Source organism: Aotus nancymaae, unplaced genomic scaffold (genome assembly GCF_030222135.1).
Source record: "Aotus nancymaae isolate 86718 unplaced genomic scaffold, 86718_ANA_hifiasm-v0.15.2.pri h1tg000025l, whole genome shotgun sequence".
NCBI classification, from domain to species: Eukaryota; Metazoa; Chordata; class Mammalia; order Primates; family Aotidae; genus Aotus; species Aotus nancymaae.
In genome coordinates, this window is record NW_026988438.1 from 30,365,930 (window position 1) to 30,392,401 (window position 26,472).

The window sequence follows — 26,472 nt, forward strand, 5'->3', positions numbered from 1 at the left end:
AAAGAAGAAAAACTCCATGAGGAACACTTTCATCAGAATCTGATGTGCTATTTGTATAATGTACTTTTTTTGTTTTTTAAGAGACAGGGTCTTGCTCTGTCACTTAGGCTAGAATGCAGTGACGTGGTAATAGTTGCAGCCTTGAACTCCTGTGCTCAAGTGATCCTCCTCAGCTCCTCGAGTAGCTAGGACTACAGGTGTGGGTGACCATGCCCAGCTAATTGATTTTTAATTTTTTGTAGAGATGAAGTCTCGCTGTGTTGCCCAGGCTGTTCTGGAACTCCTGGGCTTAGGCGATCCTTCCACCTTGCCCTCCCAAGCATTGCGATTACAAGTGTGTGCCACCATGCTTGGCCATATTTGTATAATGTACATAGTAGCACGATACTATTTGTATTTGGAAATGACGGGAAAAAACCTAATTACAAGATTTTCAACCCCAAAAATTTAAAGCAGGAAAAAAGCTCACATGGAATTTTTTTTTTTTTTTTTAAAGAAACACAGATACTTCCACTCTTACCCTGGGTCAGTCAATATATCTGAACTTCAGCTTATTATCATGGTGGGAAAAGGTCAATACATATAAAGACACAGAAGAGGAGGAAAGGATATTGAAAAATTAAGACAATACAATTAGAAATACTTTGAAATGTTGTGTGACCCTGAGCCAATCCCTCAGCTGCCCTCTCTAACCATCTGTTTCTTCCTTTGTAAAATGATCTCTAAGGTTCTTTCCAATTTTAACATTCTATTCTGGGATGCCAAATGTTTGTCCTAAATGGCCCTATGACACTGGATATACAGTATTAAAAGCTAGAAGCCTTCAAAAGTATTTATGAAAAAAATGTCTTGAAGTTATTAAGCTAAAGTAATCGGTGAGAACTATATTAATAAAAGTCATTCATGTTTTATACTTTAAAGATAACCTATAATTTTTATCCCAATGTGTTTTTTTTTATTTTTTGTTTGTCCCAGTGTATTTTAAAAGGAGATTTTGAAACTGGCATATAATAATTTTAATTATGAAAAAAATCCCAAGAGCCAGATGGATGCATAAACTTTGAATAATTCAATATATGCAAAATTCAAAACGGATTTCTCCACAGGAATAAATGCATTCTCAGGAGGCACAGATCTACATCACCATGGTGCGTTTTTATTTCAATGTTCCACTTTATTTCCTAAGCATCATCTCCAGTAGCTACAGAGCACTCATTCCTAAATTAACAGCACAGTGTACCATGGGGGCTATTTGACCTTCTTCATGTTTCTCCACATCTAAATTCTTTTTCAAGCATATTTATTTTCATGTGCTAGTTGCAGCACTAGCACCAGTACTACCACCATTTCATAGATGCTTAGGTGACATTCTAAGGCTACAAAAATATTTTCAATTCTAACAAGAGAAAGTAAATAGACATTAAAACCACAAGTACGAGTTCCTATGCAGTGAAAAGCAATGTGGTACACAGGACACTGCCAAAGGAAGTCAGGTATTTATCTGCGTTTTACTGGCCAAAATGGCACTGCCATGTGACTGCAGATTCGACACAGTTTACAATCAACTCAAGCCTTCCAGCTTTGAAATTATGTCATTCTAGTCAACTTTGTTTTAAAAACTGGAGTGAAGCTTTATTAATACTTTTAGTATATCCTACTATTTCAATTTTATGTATTCCAGTCTGCACAAAATGCAATTATGTATTATATAAAAGAATATACTCAATATATATTGCAATAATTTTATATAAAAGACTGCACATGTGAAATAAAACAGATTCCCCTGGCTCTCTGAAGCTTAGGAATAAATTGGAATGCCAGCATCCAGTGCGCTAAAGCTAAAGCAGAAGCAGTAAGTGATAACTAATACATTCAAGTATGGAGAAGACTCCTAGAACACAAGATTAAATTTAACTTTTTTCTTAGAACAGTCTGCATAAACTAAGAGCTGTTCAGGTTTCATGTTAGCTTCTTGAGCCAGACAGACTCCATCTTAGCTTCTTCATTTTAGTTATTTTCCCACCATTAAGTATGTAACTGTAGTATGTAGCTGGGGCAGGCTAACACTGGGCACATCCAGGAATGCATTTGCTAATAAAAGGCCGAGTTAAGTGGTACCAGCAGAGCCTGGGAATGCAGGTACTGTCAAGTGCCCAGAACCCCCATTATCTATAAGTTGTATGTCTTTTGTAACAGCCTTACCCCTTTCACCTGGCACTGTTTTATTTTGCATGTACTAGGTTATCTTTTAACTTTTTGCTTACTCTGCTTCTATAAAAAATTTGCTTCAGCTAGGTTCCCCCTACCTTTTAAAACTAGGGTATAAAAGACCACCTAACATTTTCTTAGGTGCCAAGAAAATTCTGGGCATTAGCCGCCTCTCGGTCACAGGCATAATAAAGGACTCAAAATTCAATCTCAAAGTGTGGCACATTCCTTAACTCGCTTGGGTACAACACTTAGAACCCAAAATTAAATTTAATTTTTTTCTTAGCAGAACAGTCTGTGTAAACTAGGGCATGGTCAAAGATACATGTCTTCAAGTAGACCAAACAAAACCTAGGTGATTTTCTGTAAGAAGATATACGACATCAGGGAAATTTCAGATGGCATATAAGACTTTAGTGAGGATATCCTGTGAAATGTGAGGAAAGGGGCTGCTGACTCACAAAGTGTGTTGTACAGATGGGAGAGAATACTAGGTACAGCCTCAGATAAAAACCAGCAACACAACAAAATGTTCAACTATGTGAGCAGCCATCTGGGCTAGCAAGAAGGTGTACAGGTCCATAGAAAACATTCTGAGGTGAGTTACCTCAGGGGTAAGTTATACTTTCTTTCTTGTGACAGTATTCCAGGCAAGGCATTAAATGCCATTATAAATAAAGAAATATCATTAAAATCTGCTGGTGGATATCTACCATGAACACTTGCTCCAGTAAACAAGAATCCAGGCCAAGTCTACCACACAGTAATATCTTTAGGTGATTTAAATTCAGTCAATTCCCTGTCCTCAAGAAGTTGATGGCTTATAAAAGAGCCAGTCATTTAACAATCGTTATTGTATAAGTCAATAACTGCTAGAGTAGATATCTGTATGCAGTGCTACAGGAACAGAAAGAAGGGAGAAATTAATCCAGCCTGGTAGTGGGGAGGTGTGTGGACACAAAGAATTCTCAGAAGGAATCCTGAAGCTGGGTAGGGTAGAGAGAAGGGTGGTAGATGGTGCTGCAGACAGCAAGTACCACAGCATGGTGAGAGGTCATGGCATGCTGGGCAATGGTGGCAAAATTCACTGGATCTGAAGAACACTAGAGCTTGAGGACTGGGTTTGGGCCAAATTGTGAATGCCTTTATCCATCATGTCAAAGATTCTGATCTTCCACCTGAGGCATAGTGGAAGTTTTGAAAAATATAACATTCATTGCTTTTTTTGAGTTTCACGATTCATGTCTGTTGTCGAAAATAAAAAAAAAATATTTTAAAAGGAAGAACTAAAGAAACCTATAATCCTTTCTCCCAGAGATAACCACAGTGGACATTCTGGGAAAATATTCTCTTAGTTTTTTTCCCCTGTACAGAGAATATTACAGGGGAAAAAAACTAAGACAATATTTTCTCTTCTTCTGTTAGCAAAGTCATGATCATTCTGATTCAGAATTGTGGCAGGGAAGTAACAAGATGAAGTTCATACTACTTTACAGTCTGGAGCAAATACAGCTGTCCTGGTGTCTAAGCCTCCAGCTCCAAGGCCCATCTGACTGGACAGACTGCTTATTTAAAAGAGCTCTGGATTCAGTGCTATGCCAACCTCAGAGACCTTATGCCTTTCCTATATATTGCCATTCAAGTTAACCATTCAAAAAAGCATAGACACTCTTTTCCAGGCCCTCTTCTAAAAGACAGCAAGAAGACAAAGATGCTGTGAGTCCAAAAGCATGGGCAGCCTGGCTTAAGGATGGGAGACTGTTTGTACAGCAGTACATCTGTGTCTTCCCACCTGGCTCTAGTAGACAAAGCAGTTATTCCTTGTTGTGCTTATACCTTGCCAGAGGAGAGTTTCACCGGGAAAAATGTGGGCCAGATGATCTAATGGGATAAGGCAGTGTCAAAAAAATTTGGGCTGGGTCTTGACTGAGGAGACCACTGCTACAATTTAAAACCAACAAATGAAATAAAAGTCATTAAAAAAAAAAAAGACTTTCCAAAAGTCCTTAGCTGACTTCTGGGGCTGCAAATATCCCTGCCATGTGAGACTGACTGCATTAAAATAAGATGAAGTCTAAGCCTGACCTATTTTGGTTACCTAGTGAAGATTAGATAATGAAATACATTAATCTTCACTGTAATACCCATTCATTATCATAATGCATGTTCTATAATCTGGGAGTATTTTTGGCCTCTGAAAGACATAAATGATACCCTTCTCCCAGTTCTCTGAGATGTGTCAGTTCCCCAGAGATTGAGTCAAAATTTCCAAGTAGGAATTCTTGACAGTCACCTTGCTGAATTCTCTTCCTTTTAGAAATGAAGATATGGAAGACCCAGAAAGGCAGTCACTTGCCCAAGGTCACAAAGTTAAAATCAATGAGATCTGGGGGCACTCTTGTTGGATCACACCATTCTGTCAAAAACCTGGTGTTTACTCTTTGTAAACAATGTAATAAAAGTGAAAAATATGCCTTTTCCAATTGTTTTTCTGAAACAATTGGCACCTTATTCTCATTATGGAAACAGCACAGATCTCATTCATTTACCATAACTCAGAAACTTGCTATCACATATTTAGAGATTATGCCGAAACCCTTTATAGTAACTGAGAGAACAACCCTTCCATTACTGTTGGTGGACGACCATTCTGTCTAGGAACTATGTATAGGAAAGTGTTTTTCTACTGTACACCTATAATTGGTAAAGTTATTTTGGCTTGTAGAGAAGATGAGAGAAATGCCAATCTAAGTCTTAAGAGAAAGACTGGGAAGTAGTTAACCAAAGCCAGGAAGGGCAGAATTACTCACTGGGCTAAGAAAATGACAATCATAGCTCTGTAAATGTGCTCAACTAGACAGTTCTGTGGCAAGAATTAGGAACTAGGAGATTTGAAAGCAGATAGTCAAGTTTAGCAGGAGGCTGATGGGAAACAGGCACTGAGGAAATGTGCTTGCCCTAAAGTCCTATAACTTCTAGGGAGAACAGTCCAGTAACTCACTTACAATAGTAAGAACCTTCATCCTATAATTCATGTCTTTTTAAAGCCTAGGTGGGCAAAAGAACAATGGCCTAGAATATGGAGTCCAAAACAGATCTCTCTCTCTCTCTCAAAGTCGGTATTACATACAAGTGGGGAAAAGAATGGGTGATCTAATAAATGCTGCTAAGACAACTGGCTTTCTAACTGGAAATGTAAAATTATATCCCTATCTTACACCATTCACAACTTCCAGGAAGATTAAAGACATAAATATGAAAAGCAAACCTACAAAAGTTTGAGAAGAAAATGTTTGAGAAGAAAATATCAGAGAACATCTTTGTGACCTCAAGGGAGAAAGGGATTCCTTAAACAAGATATAAAAAGTACAAGCCATTAAGAAAGAATGACATGTTTGATTACATAAAAACTGAAACTTCTGTATACTAAAAGATACCATAAATAAAGAGCAAAGGCAAGCCACAGACTGACAAAAGACATTTTAACTCATAACTGAAAAAGATTAATACCCAGGAAATATAAAGAACTCTTGGGAATTGATAAAGAAAACCTAAGAGAAAAGTGGTCAAAGTACATAACAGGCAACTCGCTGAGAAGGAAAATTGCCAATGAAGACAGGAAAAGCTGCTCAACCTTACTAGTAATCTAAGAACTAAAATTCTGGCAATATTCTATCATTTTATAGCCATCAGGCACAAATTTAAAAGGCTAACAATGACAAGTGCTAAAAAGAATGTGGAGTATTGGGAAGTCTCACTACTGTGCTGGTAATTACAGACTTGACAACAATTTGGCAGTATCTGGTCATGTGGTTCAGCCATTGTATTATGTACTACAGCAGCAGTTCCCAGTATAGTCCCCAAACCAGCAGCCTCAGCATCACCTGGGAACTTGTTAGAAATGCAAACTCTCAGCCTCACATCAGACCTACAGAGCAATCTGTGTTTCAAGGAACATTCCAGGTGAGGCTAATACAGGCTAGAGTTTGAGAATCACTGTTCTGGCAGCACAGCTTTTCAAGCCATAAGACCCAATGAATTACCAGTCTATAGACAGCCAGAGCCCCTGGCCCAGTCACCCTTAGCTATGAGAAGCCTCCTCCTTTTTCTCGTGTGCTGTGTGGACATCATAATTTTCTATATAATAGAGAACATATGTGAAAGGAACATAAACATTTTAGAATTGCTTTTAATGGTGAAAATCTGTAATCAACTGTGTCCATCAATAGCATATTAGTTTTTCTAAACTGTAGTCTATTCATACAATGAAATGCCAAACAAGGAAAATGAATGAGCCAGGACTACAAGCATCAATGGTGGCTAAAATCTGAAAATACTGAGTGAAGAAGCAAGAATGTGTACAATATGATACCATATATACAAGTTTAAAACATGTAGTCCAATACTAGACGCTGCTTATGGACACATAAATATATAATAAAAGTATAAAAACATGCATTGCATAATGAACAACAGCAAATTCAGAATGATGATATCTGGAAAACAATAGGAGTCATGGGATTAAGGGGTGACACGTGGGCACTTAACTTGTATTGAACTATTTTTTTTGTTAGATCAAGTGGTAGATATTTGTTAAATGCCTGAATTATTTATAATTTTCTTTGAGACAGGGTCTTGCTTTGTCTCCCAGGCTTGGAGTGCAGTGGTGCAAACATGGTTCACTGCAGCCTCAATGTCCCTGGCACAAGTGATCCACCTCAGGCCCCTAAGTAGCTAGATTACAGGTTTATGCCACCACACATGGCTAATTTTTGTATGTTTTGAAGAGATGGGGTTTCACCATGTTGCCCAGGCTGGTCTCAAACTCGTGAGCTCAAGTGATCTGCCTGCCTTGGCCTTCCAAAGCGCTGGGATTATAGCACTTTGGTGCGTATTTTTAAAAATGGACCTACTAGGAAAGTGACCTCTGAATTCTTTATAGTGACTAAGCTAAAGGCAAAACGAGGTGGAAAGAGGTGAAACAAGCACCCAGAGATGCCCTGTGTTAATTTCAGTCACTATTAAGACTAACACTTCTGCTGCCAGCCAGTTCTGCCAATGGAGGCATATGCTGCGAATGGTTCTGCAAAGAGTATTACAATTCACACTCCATAGGATTTTTAGAATGGCCAAGTTATGATTTGATGTTAAATATCTATCTGATTATGAGTTCTGACTTTATCTCACTTATCTCTCCTTGTCTATGAAAGCCTTTCATATTAAGTACATGACTGAGCATCCTTTTAAATTTTTTTCTCTTCTGTGCCAAAAAAGGATCTTGGTTGGGTTAATTTTTACTTGACATTTATGGAATCATTCTGAGGTGAGATATGAGGCAATATGCTATCCCAATGAGCACAGAGCATATAACATTTAATACAATGGTGCACGAAATACCAGAGCAACTTTTCTTCCTTCTACTTGCAAGGATGCTTTCCAAAACCTCTTTTTGATGTGGAATATGCAATGGATGGGGATTCAGCTCTAAGGCAGATTATTAAACATACCTGCCTTGTGAACCCAACTCCCTCCTAAAAATGACCTCTAAAGAATGTTATAGGACACTAAGGGAACAGAGCAGCTCTCAGCATGAAACCACTCAAAATGTTCCACTCTGGGCAGGGCGCAGTGGCTCATGCCTGTAATCCCAGCACTTTGGGAGGCCGAGGTGGGCAGACCACGCAGTCAAGAGATCGAGACCATCCTGACCAACATGGTGAAACCCCATCTCTACTAAAAAATACAAAACTTAGCTGGGTGTGGTGGCACACACCTGTAGTCCCAGCTACTCGGGCGGCTGAGGCAGGAGAATTGCTTGAACCTGGGAGGCGGAGGTTGCAGTGAGCCAATATCGCGCCGCTGCACTCCAGCCTGGCGCCTGGTGACAGAGCGAGACTCTGTCTCAAAAAAAAAAAAAAGTTCCACTCTGATCATCATTATGGGGAAGCCAAGTGATGGCTCAAGTGCAAAAGGGGCAGTGTAAAGTCTAAGGTGTCCTTCCAGATGCTGGAGGTTTTCCAGGTCACAGAACTGCAGCAATACAATAACTAGAGATGCATTTTCCAGAAAGGTAACAGAGTCAAGACTTCCACTATGTTATTTAGGACTTTTACATAGAAATGTACTGTCTCAAGTGCCACTAAGACCATACAAGTTTCATGAACATTCACCACAAACCTTTCTTAAGCAGTATTTCATTGGAAAGCTGTCTACTTATGATGAAAAGGAGGCAAAATAAACTGATGCTATTAACTAATTTCAGCACTTTTACTCCTGCTTATTAATCAACTCTTAGATGCAGTCAAAATCTCAAAATGTTTAAGATGTAGACAAGTGACAGGTGAACCTCAAAGGCCTAAGTCTAGATGACTAGGTCTCAAACTTTAGCATGGATTAGAATCACCCAAATGACTTGCTAAAACATGGACTGCCAGGCCCCAGCCTTACAGTTTCTGATTCAGCAGGTCCAGAACAGTACCTAATAGTCTGCATTTCTAATGAGTTTTCAGGTGATAAAGATGCTGCTGTCCTTGGACCAGCTTGAGAACCATTGATGGAGACTTGGAGACTCTAGGGAAGGTATTTATCCTCTTTAAATCTCAGTTTATTCACTGGAAAGGGGGAGTATGTGGAATATTAAATAAAATATCAAGAACTTAGTGTAGTAGTTATATTAGGTGTTCTATAAATGATAGCTGTTTTTAAATTCAACTTTAGAATTTTAAAAAGCCAACAAATTTCCCTATATATGGCATATAAATTGCACACACTCTTTTACCTACATATTCACCCTCCCTCATTTCAAACAAGGTATCAGTTCTACTTATAAAGGCTAGGACTTCGAAATGAGAAAAAAGAAGCCATTATCCCAGAAGAAATATGCATCAAGGAGCCTATATGTTCTGAATAACTATTGTGTAAACATGTCTCAAAAAACCATTTGCACAGAGCTTGTTGTGTCTGTGGGGGACGGAGGGTGGGTTTAATAGGGGAACTTTGGAGGAAGGGTAGTTTTAATAGGGGAACTTTATCTTCTCACACTGAGCAGCAACAAGAAACTAGGAATTTCCACAATCAAAGACAGGATTTAAATTATAAACATCTTCTGTGAAATAAGCCTGAACATCAGGATGAAAATGTCAAATTTACAGCCTCCCTTTTCTTTTCCATTGAAAGCAGTACTGAAGGAGAGGAGAGGGAAGAAAAAGCTGAGATTGGCTGTGATTATTGCAGTCACAAAGCAGCATTTGCCCTTCAAAGTCTCCTCTTTCTTCACAAAGTCAACAGCATCCCCTGGGCCCAGTCTCCAAATCAAGTATGAGGTTTGATAAGAAACCTTGAAGAGAAAATGGGAGAGAAAAGTGGGCAGAATCGGGGTTGGGACTGGACAGAAATGGTATATCCTCAGTTTCCTTTCTATCTCTAGGGGGTCAAAGACCATAAGCAGCTGGGTTCTATTCCACCCCAGCTCCTGCAGTGGCCTAAATGGGATCAGGATCATCCTACTCCCCTCCCACAGACAGCCCTAACAAAGTAATAGCAGCATGAGACATGTGGAGTCCAGTGGGCACACAGTGTTGAACCCTATATCTTCTGCATTTCCAACAGGTGGAGAAGTCTTTCCACTGCTGTGAAAATTCCATACTAATAAGTTAGTTTGAAGAGAAGTTTCTGGCTTGGCACCTAAGCTTTGTAAACCTTCCATTTCTGATTTGAGACAAATAAGTGTTATTTTCTGGCAGGTTATTAACTTCATATATCATGAGGATGATAATGATGACAAAACATCATTATCACAACAATAGATGCTAATCTCGACGACTGAGCACTGGTTTTGTTTTTTTTTGTTTGTTTTTGAGACAGGGTCTGATCTCACTTGGTTGCCCAGACTGGACTGCCGTGGCATGACCTCCTTGGCTCAAGCAATCTTCCCACCTCAGCCCCCTAAATAACTGGGACTACAGACACACAACATCACACTCAGCTAATTTTTGTGTTATTTTTGTAGAGATGCCAAGTCGCCCAGGCTGGTCTCAGACTCCCGAACTCAAGCGATCCTCCTGCTTCAGTCTCCCAAAGTACTAGGACTATAGACATGAGCCATCGCGCCTGGCCATACTGAGTATTTTGTGTACCAAACTGAGACCATCCTGAAATTCAGGGATGTACGGGGAATGAAAAAGTGCAGGTGGACAAGGGATGGTGAAGAAGACCCTTTGTGGGAGAAATGAGGACCTTCAAAGCAGGGGCCCCAAGGCCACTCTGCTTTAGACCCTATGTGGCCTTAAGCAATATTTTAATCTCACCATTCCCTAGCCTGTAAAAATGTATTGAAATGAGAATTAAGTTTAAGAAGTCTAAATTCTTCACAAACTGCTATAGGAATGTCAGCTATCATTTTTATGGCAGATCAGCAGTTTCTAGATGGCGCAGACTGGGGGAACCATGTGGGGGCAGAATTCTTAAGGACTCATGGCCCAGAGGGAGGACTAACAGAAGGAGGTAGAACCCAACTGTGACACTGAAGGAAAAAACCCACAGAGAACACTAGCTCCCTCTCAAACCGGAAGCATCTAATTAATTTATATCACAGTTCATTTTTTTCTCCACACATGCCTCATGGTCCATACTAGAAGAATTTCCTACAGATCAATGGTGAGAGTTCAGCTACTCCATTAGAAGCACTGTGAGGATGCTCCCAAATCTCAACATCTTCCAAAGCTGGTCTGATAAATGCCTCTATCCACACATCCATCCATCTACCTACCTGTCCAATGTTTATTAAGCTCCTACAATGTTGCAGTCACTACATTAAGGTGTTGGAGATATAAGATGCTCTCCTTTGACCAAGCCCTTCATCCCATTTTGGCTCTGTCTACAAACTGGGATGTGCAGAGCATTATATATTTGAGGAGTACAGGATGATGAAAGCCTTTAATCCCACTCCAAAACAAATCCCTGGGATTCCCCCACAACAACCCACTGTTATGGTCTTCAAGTTTTACTCTGAATACTGATTTTCAAGGACTATGATACATTTGAAGATTTAGAAAAACTAACCTCTTGATAATATTAGGTCTTCCTTTTATGATTAAGAGGTGGCTTTTTATTTATCAGCACTTCTTTAAAATATACCGATTTTTAATAAGTTACATCTAGATTACCAGGTCACTGTCTCATAGGTATTTTTTAAACAAAGCCTATAGGAAGCAATGAATAATAATGAAGTAAGAAAGAAGCAAAATCAAATCCTGAAAAGCAGAAATATTCCCTATACCCTGTCTCCTCCTCTAGGGGTCTCCATTCCACATTCTATTGATTCATCCAACAAAACTTCAGTAAAGAACACTTACTCAGGGCTGTCTGGATATCCTTTTCCCCATTTTTCACTTCTGTCAAAAATCCCTTCAGAAATTTGAGACCTCTAAAACAAAATAAAGGAAGAAATATTATTTTCAAAGTTCGCTTATGTTGAATGGGTATAAAGAAATGGCAGGTATCAGCTTCCATTTCAGAAACATCTTAGGCACAGCAGTGAAGAGGTCAAATCATAATGGCAGTCCTTCCTGAACTTTTTCCCTTCACTTCCGTTTAGCTTGCTATGGAGTTCATCCTCCATCCCATCTGATATACCTAAAGAAGTGGTTTTCAAAATGTGTCCCAGGACTAGTGGCTTTAGCATCACCTGGGAATTTGCTAGAAATGCAAATTCTGGAGCCCCACCCCAGAGTTACCAAATCAGAAACTGGTTCTGAGTCTAGTGTTTTTAAGAAGCCCTACAGATGATTCAAATGCCACTGAAGTTGGAGATCCACTGATTTTAAAGAGAAACCAGTTGACTTTAATGCCTTTAAGATTCCTATCTTGTATATACTTATTAATATTAACAATATTTATCACCATCAAGAGGGAGGCAAAAAAAAAATAAGGAGATATTCATTAGGCCTTCTAGAAAAGGATACACAATTCAACTAGATCCTTCACTCAGAAGTAGTCTCCTTTGTGTAACTTTTTTTTTTTTTGCTGGTAACATTTCAACTGAGCTAGATTTTAACTGCTGTCCCATCCCAACTGCCTCACCTCTTCAGCCACAAGAGGGCTTCAGTTGCTGAGTTCCTAACCTGGGCTACATCGGCCTCCACTTCGTGCAGCACTATCTTCTGGAGAGTGGTAAACTCTTCTTTGTTGGTTATATACTTCTGATTTACTTTCTGGAGGGAAAGAAATAACCTAAGTTCAAAATGCTGAAGTTATCAAGCAACTCAGTATAGTACTGAAACTTGTAAGTTTGGCAAGCAGGCCTCTAAGAAAACAAAATAAATTAAGCTTCTATTACCTTGTTCCTTATGTTTTTCAAGATAATTTTTTTTTTTTTTTGAGAATTCTATGTAGCTTAAACTAGAATTAAATAGTCTCAGGGTTTAAAGTTTTGTTCTTTTGTTTTGTTTTGTTGCCCAGGCTGGAGGGCAGTGGTGTGATCTCGGCTCACGGCAACCTCTACCTTCCAGGTTCAAGCGAGTCTTCTGCCTGAACCTCCCCAGGTAGCTGGGGCTACAGGTGCACGCCACCAAGCCCAGCTAAATTTTGTATTTTTAGTAGACACGGGGTTTCACCATATTGGCCAGGCTGGTCTTGAACTCCTGACCTCGTGAGTCACTCGCCTCGGCCTCCCAAAGTGCTGGGATTACAGGCATGAGCCACCACCCTAGCCTAAAGTTTTGTTCTTTAAGTTCTTTTTTCTGCCCCAAAACCTCTCTCATGGCTGTCTTTGGCAGATACTTTTCACTCTGAGTATAAAACTCAACAATCATTTGCTCTAATGAGACTACATGCAACTATTCCACCCAAATACAATAAAGAAAGGTACATCTACAGGAATTCCTAATAGTGCTTCCTCAAAGACTAGTATCCAATGACAAAAAAGACAGATTTTTATTGGGTATTGTATCCTTAAGAAGGTAACATTTAATCTACATTTAAAAGGGGACCCATCCCTTATTTAATCTGGAAGAAAGAGGCTCAGAGAGATTTTGTGAGTTGTTGATGGTCCCATAGCTACCTCTGGAAGTTGGGCCTTTTGAGTCCCAGACCACTGACAGGTATTTTCACTATAAACCTATCTTTTAGAAAAATATAACTTGTCGTCATTTAAACCTAAAAAAGCACAGAATCAATGTGGACATTAGAGTGAAACCCTAGTGATCTACACTGTGCACATGAAAAGGCAATCCTGGTTTCTTTTCCAAAATGAATCTTTTAACTCCCCAAGAAGCCTACCTCTAGCATGTAATAAAGGCTTAGTAATTCCCTTACTGAGCATTCACAATGTGAGAAGAAAGACACTTGCTCTCTTACAGAATAGTGATACATTTTTCACTTTTTGATTTATTCTTGCCAAGCACAAAAATATTGAAAACATTTTCTTTTATTTAAAAGTTTCCACAGAGACAAGCCAGCATGCTCACCTTAATATTTCCAACAAGATCCATCTTGACAGGAGCAAACACTGTAGGGCCAAGTTTGTCTAAAGAAAAGATCAAAAATATTTCTGAAAAATCAATTTTTTAAATGGAATTATTTTTATAGTAATAATAAATGTAGTAGATCCCCAACAACTTTAATTTTTACTTCCAAATAATTTTCTAAACATAACCTTCAAAAGCTTCCAGGATACTGTTATCACCTTTTTCTATTACTCTACTCCAAAGTAAGTTATAATGAGGCCCTAAGTGGCAGGTAGGATGAAGATAATCTTCTAAGTTTAAGATACATATAGTAATCCTTAAGGCTGCACTGTCCAATATAATAGCCACTAGATATGTGGCTAGTTAGCACTTGCAGTGTGGCTAGCACTAACCAAAATGTACTGTAAGTGTAAAATACATACCAGATTTGGAAGACTTAGTACCAAAAAGAGATTGTAAAATATCTCATTAATAATTCTTTTGTTTTTTTTGAGACGGAGTATCTTGCTCCGTCCCCAGGCTGGAGTGCAGCAGCGTGATCTTGGCTCACTGCAACCTCTACCTCCCAAGTTCAAACGATTCTCCTGCCTCAGTCTCCTAAGTAGCTGAGATTACAGGTACCTACCACGCCCAACTAAGTTTTGAATTTTTAGTAGAGATGAGGCTTCACCATGTTGGCCAGGCTGGTCTTGAACTCCTGACCTCAAGCGATCTGCCCACATCAGCCTCCCAAAGTGGTGGGATTACAGGCATGAACCACCATACCCAGACTCATTAATAATTCTCACTCTGTTGCCAGGCTGGAGTGCAATGACACAATCTTGGCTCACTACAACATCCGATGCCTGGTTCAAGTGATTCTCCTGCCTCGGCCTCCCGAGTAGTTGGCATTACAGGCACATGCCACCACACCCAGCTAATTTTTATGTTTTTAGTAGAGACGGGGTTTCACCATGTTGGCCAAGATGGTCCTGACCTCCTGATCCACCTGCCTTGGCCTCCCAAAGTGCTGGGGTTAGAGGCGTGAGCCACTGCAACCAGCCCAACGATTCTTTTATATTGATTACATGTTGAGACATTTTAGATATTCTAGGTTTTAAAATACATTATTAAAATTAATTTTTGTTTACTATGTTAATGTGCCTACTAGAAAATTTAAAATTACATATGCAGTCTGAGTATTTCTGTTGGGCAAGAAAGATGACAAAAAAAATAAAACGAAGAGGTATAGCTAAAAAGCCAAAAGAGGAAAGATAGTGGAATTCTAAAAAAAAAAAAAAAAAAATACTTGATTGCTCTAAAAGAAAGGCAAGGATCAAGAAAGGTAGCTAAAAGGCCAAAAGAGGAAATGAAACAGAATACTAAAATAAATTGATTTAACTGTCTAGAAATCAGAAAAGGAGTAAAAAGGGAACAAAGAACATACAGAGAAATGCAGAAAACAAATAGCAAGATGATAGAAATATCAAGATAATGAATGAAATTCATCCAAACCATGTAATTCACTATATTAACAAATTACAGAAAAGACTTCAACAAATACATTTACAAAATTATTCATGATTATAAAAACAACTCTCATCATATAATCATTTATATTTACATGCTATTAATAATTGGAAAATGAAATAAAACACTTTTTACAATAGCATAAAAAAACAAAATTCTAAAATTTATTCCTAACAAAAGATGTACAATGGTTGTATACTAAAAACTATATAAAACATTCTTGAGAGAAACTTAAAATGACATAGAGAGATATAGCATGCTCATAGATTGGAAAATTCAATGTTTTTGTTTTTGAGACAGGGTCTTGCTCTGTCACCTAGGATGGAATGCAGTGATGTAATGATGGCTCACTGCAGCCTTGAGATCCTGAGCTCAAGTGATCCTCCTGCATCACCCTCCCAAGTAGCTGGGACTACAGGCTTGTGCCATCATATCTGGCTAATTTTTTAAATAGAGACAGGGTCTTATTTTGTTGCCTAGGCCAGGATCGAACTCTTGATCTCAAAAGATCCTCCTGCCTTGGACTCCCAAAGTGCTGGGATTACAATTATGAGCCGGTGAGCCCTGCCTTCAATGTTAAGATGTCAGTTTCCCCTAATTGGTTTACAGATATGATGTAATCTTAATCAAAATCCTAAAAGGCTTTTAAATAGGAATTGAACAGCTAAAATTTATCAAAAGACCTAGAATTTCCAAAACAATCTTGAAAATGAAAAAATTGAGAGACTTACATTATCTGATTTCAAGTCTTATAATTATTAAGACACCATAAGATCACTGGAACAGAAGAGAGTCCAGAAACAGTCCCACATTATAAGTTCAATTGATTTTTGACAGAGCTGCCAAAGCAATGTAAAAGGGAAAATATATTTTGACAAATGGTTCTTGAGCAACCAGATACCACAAGGGAAAAAAAAATAAACCTCAACTCCCTACCTCAAACCACACAGAAAAAACAATTCCATTGATTCATAGGCACAAATGTAAAAGTCAAGAGTCTAATACAAAACAGAATATATTCATGACCTTTGGGATAAGTAAAGATTTCTTAAGTCACTAAAAGCACTAAGTATAAAGGAAAAAATTGGACTTCATTGAAATGTAAAACATCTGCTGAAAAGGCATCATGAAGAAAAGAAGGAGGCAAGCCAGTCTGGGGGAAAATATTCACATGTCTACAATGGAATTTTAGTTAAGAATATATAAAGAACGCTCGCAATTCAGTAATGAAAAGGAAAACAATTAACTTTTAAAATGAGTGAAAGATTTGAACAGACACTTCATAATGGAAGAGATAGAAATGGCCAATAATTATACAAAAAAAAGTGCTCAATATCCTTAGTCATCATGGAAATGCAAATTAAGGCCACATGAGATACCACTAACAAACTGAGGAATGGTCAAACACAAAATATTGACACCACCAAATGCTAGTGAAGATGTGAAACAACTGGAATACTCATACACTGTGCACAATTGTACAACCACTACATAAACTAGCAGTTTATCATAACTATGAACAAGGAATTCCAGTCCTAGGTATTTACTTAAGAGAAATGAAAGCACAGCCCCATAGGCACAAAAATGTTTAATTTCATTTATAATAGTCCCAAACTGGCCAGGAGTGGTGGCTCATGCTTGTAATCCCAGCATTTTGGGAGGATCATGTGAGCTCAGGAGTTTGAGACCAGCCTGGCCAACATGGTGAAGCCCCATCTCTACCAAAAATACAGAAAAAGAGAGAGATCCAAGATGGCTGATGATTAGCAGCTCCGGCACGTACCTCCCAGTGAAAGCGCAAAGAACGAGAGGACGCCACACTTTCAGACGAATATTAGTTGCTCACGGACCAGGAGATTCCCAGTGGAGGAGCTCCACGGGTCACCAGGGCGACTCTTGTGGCCGGCGTGGCGGTTTTGCTGGCGCCTTAGCACGCCAGTTCTTGGTGCAGAGTCCGGAGATTCCCGGGCAGAAAAGCACCATCAATCTTAACACCGCTGTTTTGGCCGGCTCAGTGGATTGCTCAGATTTCGGCGCAGGGAATCAACAAGTTGGACGTCAGAGACCCAGTTAGAAAGTCGGTAATTATAAAGACGACAGACGGACAAATATATAATGAAGGGAAGAAACCAGCGTAAAAAGGTAGAGAATACTCAAAATCAGAATGCCTCTCCCTCTACAGGGGATTGCAATTCCTCATCAGTAACAGAACAAGGCTTAATAGATTACACGTGTGTTCCAATAACAGCAGCAGGTTTCAAAACGTGGGTGATAAGAAACTTCTGTGAATTAAAAGAACTTGTTCTAACCCAATGCAAAGAAACTAAGAACCTTGAAAAAAGGTTTGACGAAATGTTAACGAGAATGGACAATTTAGAGAAGAATATAAGTGAATTGATGGAGCTGAAAATCACAGCACGAGAACTTCACGAAGCATGCACAAGTTTAAACAGTCGAATTGATCAAGCAGAAGGAAGGATATCAGAAGTCGAGGACCAGCTCAGTGAAATGAAACGAGAAGACAAGAATGCAGAAAAAAGGATGAAAAGGAATGAGCAAAGTCACCAGGAAATATGGGACTATGTGAAAAGACCTAATTTACGTTTGATAGGTGTACCTGAATGTGATAAAGAGAATGAATCCAAGTTGGAAAATACTCTTCAGGATATCATTCAGGAAAATTTTCCCAACCTGGCAAGGCAGGGTAATATTCAACTCCAGGTAATACAGAGAACACCACAAAGATATTCTTCAAGAAGACCAACCCCAAGGCACATAATCGCCAGATTTATTAGGGTTGAAATGAAGGAGAAAATACTAAGGGCAGCCAGAGAGAAAGGTCAGGTTACCCATAAAGGGAAACCTATCAGACTTACAGCAGTTCTCTCAGCAGAAACCCTACAAGCCAGAAAAGAGTGGGGACCAATATTTAACATCCTTAAAGAAAAGAACTTTCAACCCAGAATTTCCTATCCAGCCAAACTAAGCTTTATGAGCGAAGGAAAAATTAAATCTTTTGCGAACAAATAAGTACTTCGAGAGTTCACCACCACCAGGCCTGCTTTACAAGAGCTTCTGAAAGAAGCACTATACATATAAAGGAACAACCAATATCAGCCTTTCCAAAAATATATCAAAAAGCAAAGAACTTTAACACAATAAAAAATTTACATCAACTAATGGGCAAAACAGCCAGCTAGCATCAAACGCCGGTATTAAACTTATATATATTTTAATTGGATAAAAAGCCAAAACCCATCGGTATGCTGCATCCGGGCCCATCTTACATGCAACAATACACAAAGACTCAGAGAGAAGGAGGAAGATTTACCAATCAAACAGAGAGTAAAAATAAACTAATAAACAAAAAGCAGGAGATGCAATTCTCGCCTCTGATAAAGTAGACTTTAAAGCAACAAAGATCAAAAGAGGCGAGGAATGACATTACATAATGGCAAAAGGATCAATGCAACAAGAAGAGCTAACGATTCCATAGATCAACGAGATAGAAAATTAACAAGGATATTCAGAACTTGAACTCAGACCCGGAACAAGTAAACTTAATAAACATTTATAGAACTCTCCACTTCAAATACACAAAACATACATTACCACCTCACACCTATTCCAAAGGTGACTATATAATTGGAAGTAAATCACTCCTCAGTAATCGCATAGCATTTCATAGGTTTAAATTAAATATTGGTTGGCTGTTTGTTTGTTATCTTCTTCCCTTATTCCTTCCTGACTACATCATTAAGTATAATTATCAGTATAAAAGAGGTTTTCAATACCCATTACTAAATTGCATTCTAGCCTGGGCAAGAAAGCAATACTCCCATTCTCTCTCCCTCTTTTTTTTCCTTCTCCCTCCTCCCCATTCTCTCTCTCTCTTTCTCTTCCTTTTTCCTCCTTCCTATTCTCTCTTTCTCTTTAAAAAAAAAAAAAAAAAAAATTGTGGCTTATGGTGGTTCACAGCTAATTAGTGGTGCAAAAAAAAAAAAAAAAATGAAAATATATATGTAAAGCAAGAGGTATAAAATATGGCATATGGAGGGAGAAAGGAAGTAAAGGAAGGAGAAAAACCTTCATATTTTCTGGGGCTGGGGGAAAAAAAAAAAATACAGAAAAAAAAAAAAAATAGCCAGGTGTGGTAGTGCAGGCCTGTAATCCCATCTACTCAGGAGGCTGAGGCAGGAGAATCACTTGAACTTGGGAGGTGGAGGTTGCAGTGAGCTGAGATCATGCCACTGCACTCCAGCCTAGGTGATCGAGTGAGACTCCGTCTCAAAAAGTAAAAAAAAAAAAAAAAAGTCCCTAACTACAAACTGCCCAAAGTCCATCAATAAGAGAGTGAATAAATAATTGTGGTATATTCATTTAATGGAATACTACTTAGCAATAAAAAGGAATGAACTACTGATACAGACAAGGATGAATCTGAAAAACATACTGTATGAGAAAAGCCAGGTGCAAAAGTTATAATATTCCAGTTATATCAAGTTTTAGAATAGGCAAAACTAACCTATGGTGACAGAAATCAATAAAATGGTTATTTCAGGCTAAGTGATACAGGGATCATTCCAGGGTGATGAAAACATGCTATTTCTTGGTAAGAATATAGATTACAGAGGTAGGTGCATTTGTCAAAATTCACTGAATCACAACATTTAAGTCCTATGCAAGTTATACCTCAATTTTTAAGAGAGATGTATAGTTAAATCAGGCATAAAGCAAATTTCAACACATTAGCCATCCTTGGCATTACTGACTTTATACAAGTAAAAGTGAATTTGATCTAAATAAACTTATATATAACAAATATATGTGTGTATGTGTGTGTATATGTGTGTGTACACATATACACACATATACACACACACACTTTTTTTTTGAGACAGGCTGTCATTCAGGCTGGAGTACAGTGGCGCAATCTTGGCTCTCTGCAACCTCCACCTCCCAGGTTCAAGAGATTCTCCTGCCTCAGGCTCCAGAGTAGTTGGGATTACAGGTATGAACGACCATGCCCAGATAATTTTCGTATTTTTAGTAGAGATGGGGTTTCACCATGTTGGCTAGGCTGGTCTCAAACTCCTGACCTCAGGTGATCCACTCACCTCAGCCTCCGAAAGTGCTGGAATTACAGGCGTGAACCACCACACCCAGCCATAACATATATAAATATGTATTTATATATGACATGTAAGTTTATATTTACATATAACATAAATATAAATATATATAAAATATAAATATATATATATATGGGGGAGAGAGAGAGAATAACTTTAAAAATCTTTGAAAATATGTTTTGGCCAGGTATGGTAGCTCATGCCTGTAATCCCAACATTTTGGAAGGGAAGGATCACTTGAGCCGAGGTATTCCAGACCAGTACAGGTGACATGACAAAACCCATCTCTACAAAAAATACAAAAATAAGCTGGGCATGCACATATAGTCCAGCTACCTAGAAGGCTGAGGTGGAAGGATTGCTTGAGCCTAGGAGGTGAAGGTTGCAGTGAACAGAGATCATGCCACTGCACTCCAGCCTGGGCAACAAAGCAAGACACTGTCTCAAAAAACAAACAAAAAAACTTTTAACTGGTAAAACACATTTTTTCACAGTGCCAATATATGAAGGCGTATTCCTCAACTACTTGTTTTACTTTTATATATGGTTTCTAGAAAGCAAAATCCCCTTTTAAAATTATACTACTCTGAGATCAATATTTAATCATTATTAGAAATGAAATGGGAATATGCAATAATGCTTAAGGTCATATAGTTTTAACTGTATGTGGCTGGTGATCTGAACAAGTAGCTAAGAAGGGTCATCTCACTACACACATAGTTCAGGGTATTTCTCCTGCAAAACAACTGTAGTAAGACAGATTCTAGAGATGAATGAATGTAAGGCAACTGCAGGAATCTTACCTAATACTGGAACCACAGCATAACATGATGCCAAGAATGCTTCTGTAGGAATGCCACTGTCTTCCAGAAGTTCAATGTCACTAAAGCTACATAATTTGGTGATATGGAGGAGAAAAGATTGAAAATACAGTATCAGCACTCTGCAATTCAAAGGTAGTCATAGAAACAGCTGTCCCTCTGTAGGGCAAATAATTTGACTTCATATGCTCCAATGACTGTTTTTCTTATATGGTCTCATAAAATAATTTTCTAAAGATAATCCACCAAAGCAAGCTAAAATTTGTTGAGAGTACACCTGACCATCAATTCCTTCTTATTCACTGTTAAGAAAAAGTAAACAGTAAAGCGGGTACTTGGTATACTATACTCTCTATTCTCTTAGAATATGCCATCACCTGAAAGGAACACCATGACTGATTTTCCAGAATGGAAGCTAGTATCCAAACATCAGTAATATTAGAAAGTCTAGAATACCTTGTGTTCATGGTACTAAAGAAAGTTGGGATAACTTCTTTGCCTTCCTCCCAGAGGGATTCTGGAGAGCAACTTGAGGAGTCTGAACCAGACTGAGTCAAATTATTGTCATGGTTTTTCGGGTTTTCCACTCCATCTTCCTTCATTATTTCACCCTGGACTGCAGAGTAGAAAATATCTATTACTAATCTATTATAAAAATTCATAGTCTTTGTTAAAACTTTCTAAAACAGAAAAATACACAGAAATAAAAATTCATTAAACACTGTTCACATACACACATACATACATCTACACATATAAACACAACTTCAAGCATGTGTACGTTTCATAATATTTTCATTATCATTCAACTCTTCAAAATCATGATTTTAATGACGATGTTATATTGCACCATTCCCATGAGGGGCATTTAGGTGGCTTCCAAAATTTTACAATTATAAATACAATCACTAGTCATTTAATTAGCACATTCTATACATATTTGTGAATTTGTCTACTTGCTAAAATTTAGTTTATAATCGAAAATCAATACTGGCAGCACCTCTGCAGTCATTTGTGGAATGTGCAGAGCGGTGAAAACTCTGTGGCTCGACACACATATTCCTCATATTCCTAGCTGAGGTAGAGCAATGAGACGTCCTGCCTTCTTGTTTCTGCACTCATATATAGACAAATGTCCTTACTTAGTGCCACATTTTATGCATGTTTGTGCATTTTGTTGTTTTTGCTGTTTAAAAGGGCTCCCAAGTATAGAACCGTCGAGTGTTCCTACCCACAAAATGGCTGTGATGTGCCTTTTGGACAAAAGATATGTGTTATATAAGCTTCATTCAAGCATGAGTAATAGTGCTGTTTGCCGTGAGTTCAATGTTAATGAATCAACAATATATATTAAAGTGTCTTTAAACAAAAACACACATAAAACAAGGTTATATATTGATTGATAAACAAAAATTTCATGACCAGAGGCTTGCAGGAACCTAACCCTGTATTTCCCCCAGGAGCAACAGTTTAGTATTTGCTAATTCAGCGTTCATGATGACTCCATAAAACATAACTACTGCAAATAATGAGAACTGACTGTAATGCCACAAAGAACATCCCTGTCAATAGGTCTTCATCCTTAAATCTGACTATTTGCTGAAGAACAATTCCTAGAAGTAAAACTATAGGAGCAAATACATGACTGCACTATTTTGACAGACATTTTCTCCTGTCTTTATTTATCCAAGAGATAAGACTCCAATGATGTATGGATTGTCTCTCTCTCAGATTAACGGCTAAGAAAACACAGCTCCTTCCCCTAACTCCCATACTGCTCCTCAATTCATCTGGAAAAAACAAGGTCTATTTCAAGGTGGATGAGGAGAAAATTTTAATTTCATTTTCAAATTATTAAGTACTTATAACACAATTAAAAGCTCTAATATAGTTGTCTTTGATCTGAAGTAAATTTCAGTGATTAGTGTCAAGAGATTAGCATATTTGAACCACAGACCCAATACCTGAAATGTGGGACTTTGACTTGATAAACACAGTGAAGACTGGGTAGAAACCTCATGGTGACTGGTGAATTCTGACATCCTCAGGCCCAACAGAACCCAGGAGGATGAAAAACTGAACTGTCATAATTTTACAGACTGTTAAGTCTCACAGCATAGTCTAAGTTCAAAGGACTTTCATGATACAGGGTTGAAGGCCAGTGAAGTACTCCTACCCTCTAAAAGGCCGGAATGCATAGCTGTTGCTCACTGCAGCCCATGAATGTAGCCAAGAACAATGAGCAGGAATCTTCCTCTTCACTCTGCCTTCTCAACACCAGGTCAGACTGGATGAAAGAATGTTTTTCAGTCATATGACCTAGCTTACCCAGCCAATATCCTCCTTAGGAGACACTACTACATGATCTTGAGGTGAATCCCTATCATGGATATAAATCAAATTCCCAAATTTTCTATCATCTAAAATTGGTGTGCTTCAGACTTTACTTTTGTTTTTACCTGTTATATTATCATGTGTATTTTCCTCACTTGATATGCTGCAGTCTATCTCTGCAGATTTCAAATATAAAGAATTCTTATTTTTCATGAGGATTTCTTCATCACCATTTATTTCCATATTTAAAGATCCATTTTCGCAACTGCTCAACTCCATTTGCCTACAATTTTTTTTAAAAGGAAAAAAGTCAGAAAGTGCAGTTATTTGGTCATAATTTTTTTTTTTGAGACAGGGTCTCCACTCTGTCACCCAGGCTGTAGTACAGCGGCACAATCACAGCTCACTGCAGCCTCAATCTCCTGGGCTTCAGCGATCCTCCTACTTGAGCCCAACACTGCACCTTGAGCAGCTAGGGCTACAGGTGCCTGCCACCATGCCCAGCTAATTTCTGATTTTTTGTAGCTATGGGGGTCTCACTACGTTACCCAAGTTGGTCTTGACCACTTGGCCTCAGGCAATCCTCCTACCTCAGCCTTCTAAAGTGCTGGGATTACAGGCATGAGCCACCTCCCCAGCCTGGTCATAAATTGACTGCCCAGGTAAACCTTATCCTTTTAACATCCTCTGAAAGAATTGATCAATCAAGCCAAACCTCCCAGTCTCCTGCCTCCAAGGCCTGTGATAGGAGCAGGCCAGCCTCAAGGCTGCAATTTAGAAATAAAAGAGTCATTTATGGCTTTCCTAGCACCCTCAACAGTCCCAATCTTCCAGCTCCCCAGCAGCATCAGGAAATAGTCACTGACAGCTCTTTGGTTCTCAATCAGCTTTCTCCAGGTGCCACTTTGAATACTTTACTTTCCTCAACTTCTCCCTGGGAGGCGTCTTCTCTCTCTTTACATCACTTGCCATTTCCCTGTGTCTGCCCAGCCAGTAACTGTCTAGAAGCCACATGCTGTGGTCATGGGAGAGTACTCCTTTTTTTTTTTTTTGAGATGGAGTCTCGCTCTGTTGCCGAGGCTGGAGTGCAATGGTGTGATCTAGGCTCACTGCAACCTCTGCCTCTGGAATTCAAGTGATTCTCCTGCCCAGGTGCCCACTACCATGCCCAGATAAGGTTTGTATTTTTAGTAGAGATGGGATTTCACCAGGTTGGCTAGGCTGGTCTCGAACTCCTGACCCTCAGGTGATCCACCAACCTTGGCCTCCCAAATTGCTGGGATTACAGACGTAAGCCACCATGCCCAGCCAGGGAAAGTACTCCTTATAAAGTATGTCTGAGAGGCCAGGCACGGTGGCTCACGCCTGTAATCCCAGTACTTTCGGAGGCCAAGGCGGGCAGATCACGAGGTCAAGAGATCGAGACCATCCTGGCCAACATGGTGAAACCCTGTCTCTACTAAAAATACAAAAATTAGCCAAGTGTGGTGGCATGCGCCTGTGGTCCCAGCTACTCGGGAGGCTGAGGCAGAAGAATCGCTTGAACCCAGGAGGCAGAGGTTGCAGTGAGCCAAGACTGAGCCACCGCTCTCCAGCCTGGCGACAGAGCAAGACTCCGTCTCAAAAAGTTAAAATAATAAAAAATAAATAAATAAAGTATGTCTGACAGAAAAGACCCAGAAGGATAACATCACATCCTGAGGGAACTGTCAGCATATTAGGGTAACAGAAAAAGCCAACTAACATGCAAGTAGAACAGCTGATTCTACTGGTTAAAGGAACAATCATGGTATCTTATTATGATTAGGTGATTATACCTAGCCAAATTAGAACAAAAATATTTTCTTCTAACAAAAATAAGGAGGAAGGGTCCAAGCTACATAGTAACTCCAGGAAAAATATTTGCTGTTTTCTAAAAAAAAAATACCATATTTCAACCTAGTAATTCAAAATGTAGGAGTATATAGAGGTAAAGACCTCAACAACAACAAAAAAATCTACAAATATACTTCTAGTAGAAATATTTAGAACAGGAGCGAACTGGAAATAACTAAATTGGGAACAAGCCTTGTAATAAAGAAGTAAACAACAGTATATAAAGAGATAAGCTATTAAATAATTTGAGGCCGGGCACAGTGGCTCAGGCCTGTAATACCAACACTTGGGAAGCCCAAGGCAGGTGGATCGCTTGAGCTCAGGAGTTCAAGACCAGCCTGGGCAACATGGTGAAACTCTGTCTCTACAAAAAAATACAAAAATTAGCCAGGCTTGGTGGCATGTACCCATTATCTCAACTATTCGGGTGGCTGAGGTAAGGATTGCTTGAGCCCAAGAGGTTGAGGCTATAGTAATTTAACACATGGAATTTAACCCACTTTCATGGGTTAAATTACCAAAAATTGAAGGAGCATTTAGAGGAAAAGAAATAGTTTATATTTTGATCCTAGGTTATTTTTCAACCTGCAACGCTACCTAAGATTTTTATTTTTAAACTCAACAAAATAGCACTACTGTCATTTTTAGATAAAAGCATACTTAAAACAATGCTCGACTCCTCTACAAGAGAAATTTCAATCTTCAGGACACCCTAGAGAGATTAAAAGTTACTAGATGTGATGGGTGAGATCCATCTTAGGGAAAATGCAAACATCTTCCCTATTAGTGCTAAATGAAAAGTCTGTTCTGTGTTAATTCAGGCTCACCCAAAAAAGAAAAGTCAGATACTGTTTACTTCCATATTATTTCAAATCCTGAGGAAAACCATTATATGATCAAAGTATCATTTTTTTAAACAAGAGATAACAACATCCTTTTTTAATTTTTAGCAAGAAGAAAAAAAAGCTACTGTACCTTTCCAATGAATTATGAATTGGTATAATAGGATGTTTCATCTTTAAAAGAAGAAAGGAAAGTTCACGTTAAATTTTGAACAGAGCATATTTAGGATCTTATTACATAGAAAACGGTAAATACGACCATATAAACATAATATACACTAGCCCC

General features: G+C 38.6%; 1 protein-coding gene across 33 annotated transcripts in view; it reads right to left on the bottom strand.

Annotated features, from left to right (window-relative positions):
* PLEKHA8 (pleckstrin homology domain containing A8) overlaps positions 1-26,472 on the bottom strand; it is a 99,132-nt gene that overhangs the window by 50,618 nt on the left and 22,042 nt on the right. For 18 of the 33 annotated variants that reach the window (XR_001106678.2, XM_064380501.1, XM_012447756.2 and 15 more), the window contains exons 6-12: positions 26,320-26,360; positions 23,595-23,752; positions 21,592-21,751; positions 21,118-21,203; positions 13,674-13,732; positions 12,289-12,419; positions 11,562-11,632 (exon numbers count right to left, since the gene is read on the bottom strand). Coding sequence is in view for 28 of the 33 variants with exons in the window: in XM_064380501.1 (XP_064236571.1) it covers positions 11,562-11,632; positions 12,289-12,419; positions 13,674-13,732; positions 21,118-21,203; positions 21,592-21,751; positions 23,595-23,752; positions 26,320-26,360 (706 nt within the window). In the remaining 5 variants the exon portion in view is untranslated. Of the gene's footprint in view, positions 1-15; positions 9,545-11,561; positions 11,633-12,288; positions 12,420-13,673; positions 13,733-21,117; positions 21,204-21,591; positions 21,752-23,594; positions 23,753-26,319; positions 26,361-26,472 lie in introns of those variants that run through there. The other 15 variants (XR_010344084.1, XR_010344085.1, XR_010344082.1 and 12 more) reach the window with 3 other exon arrangements.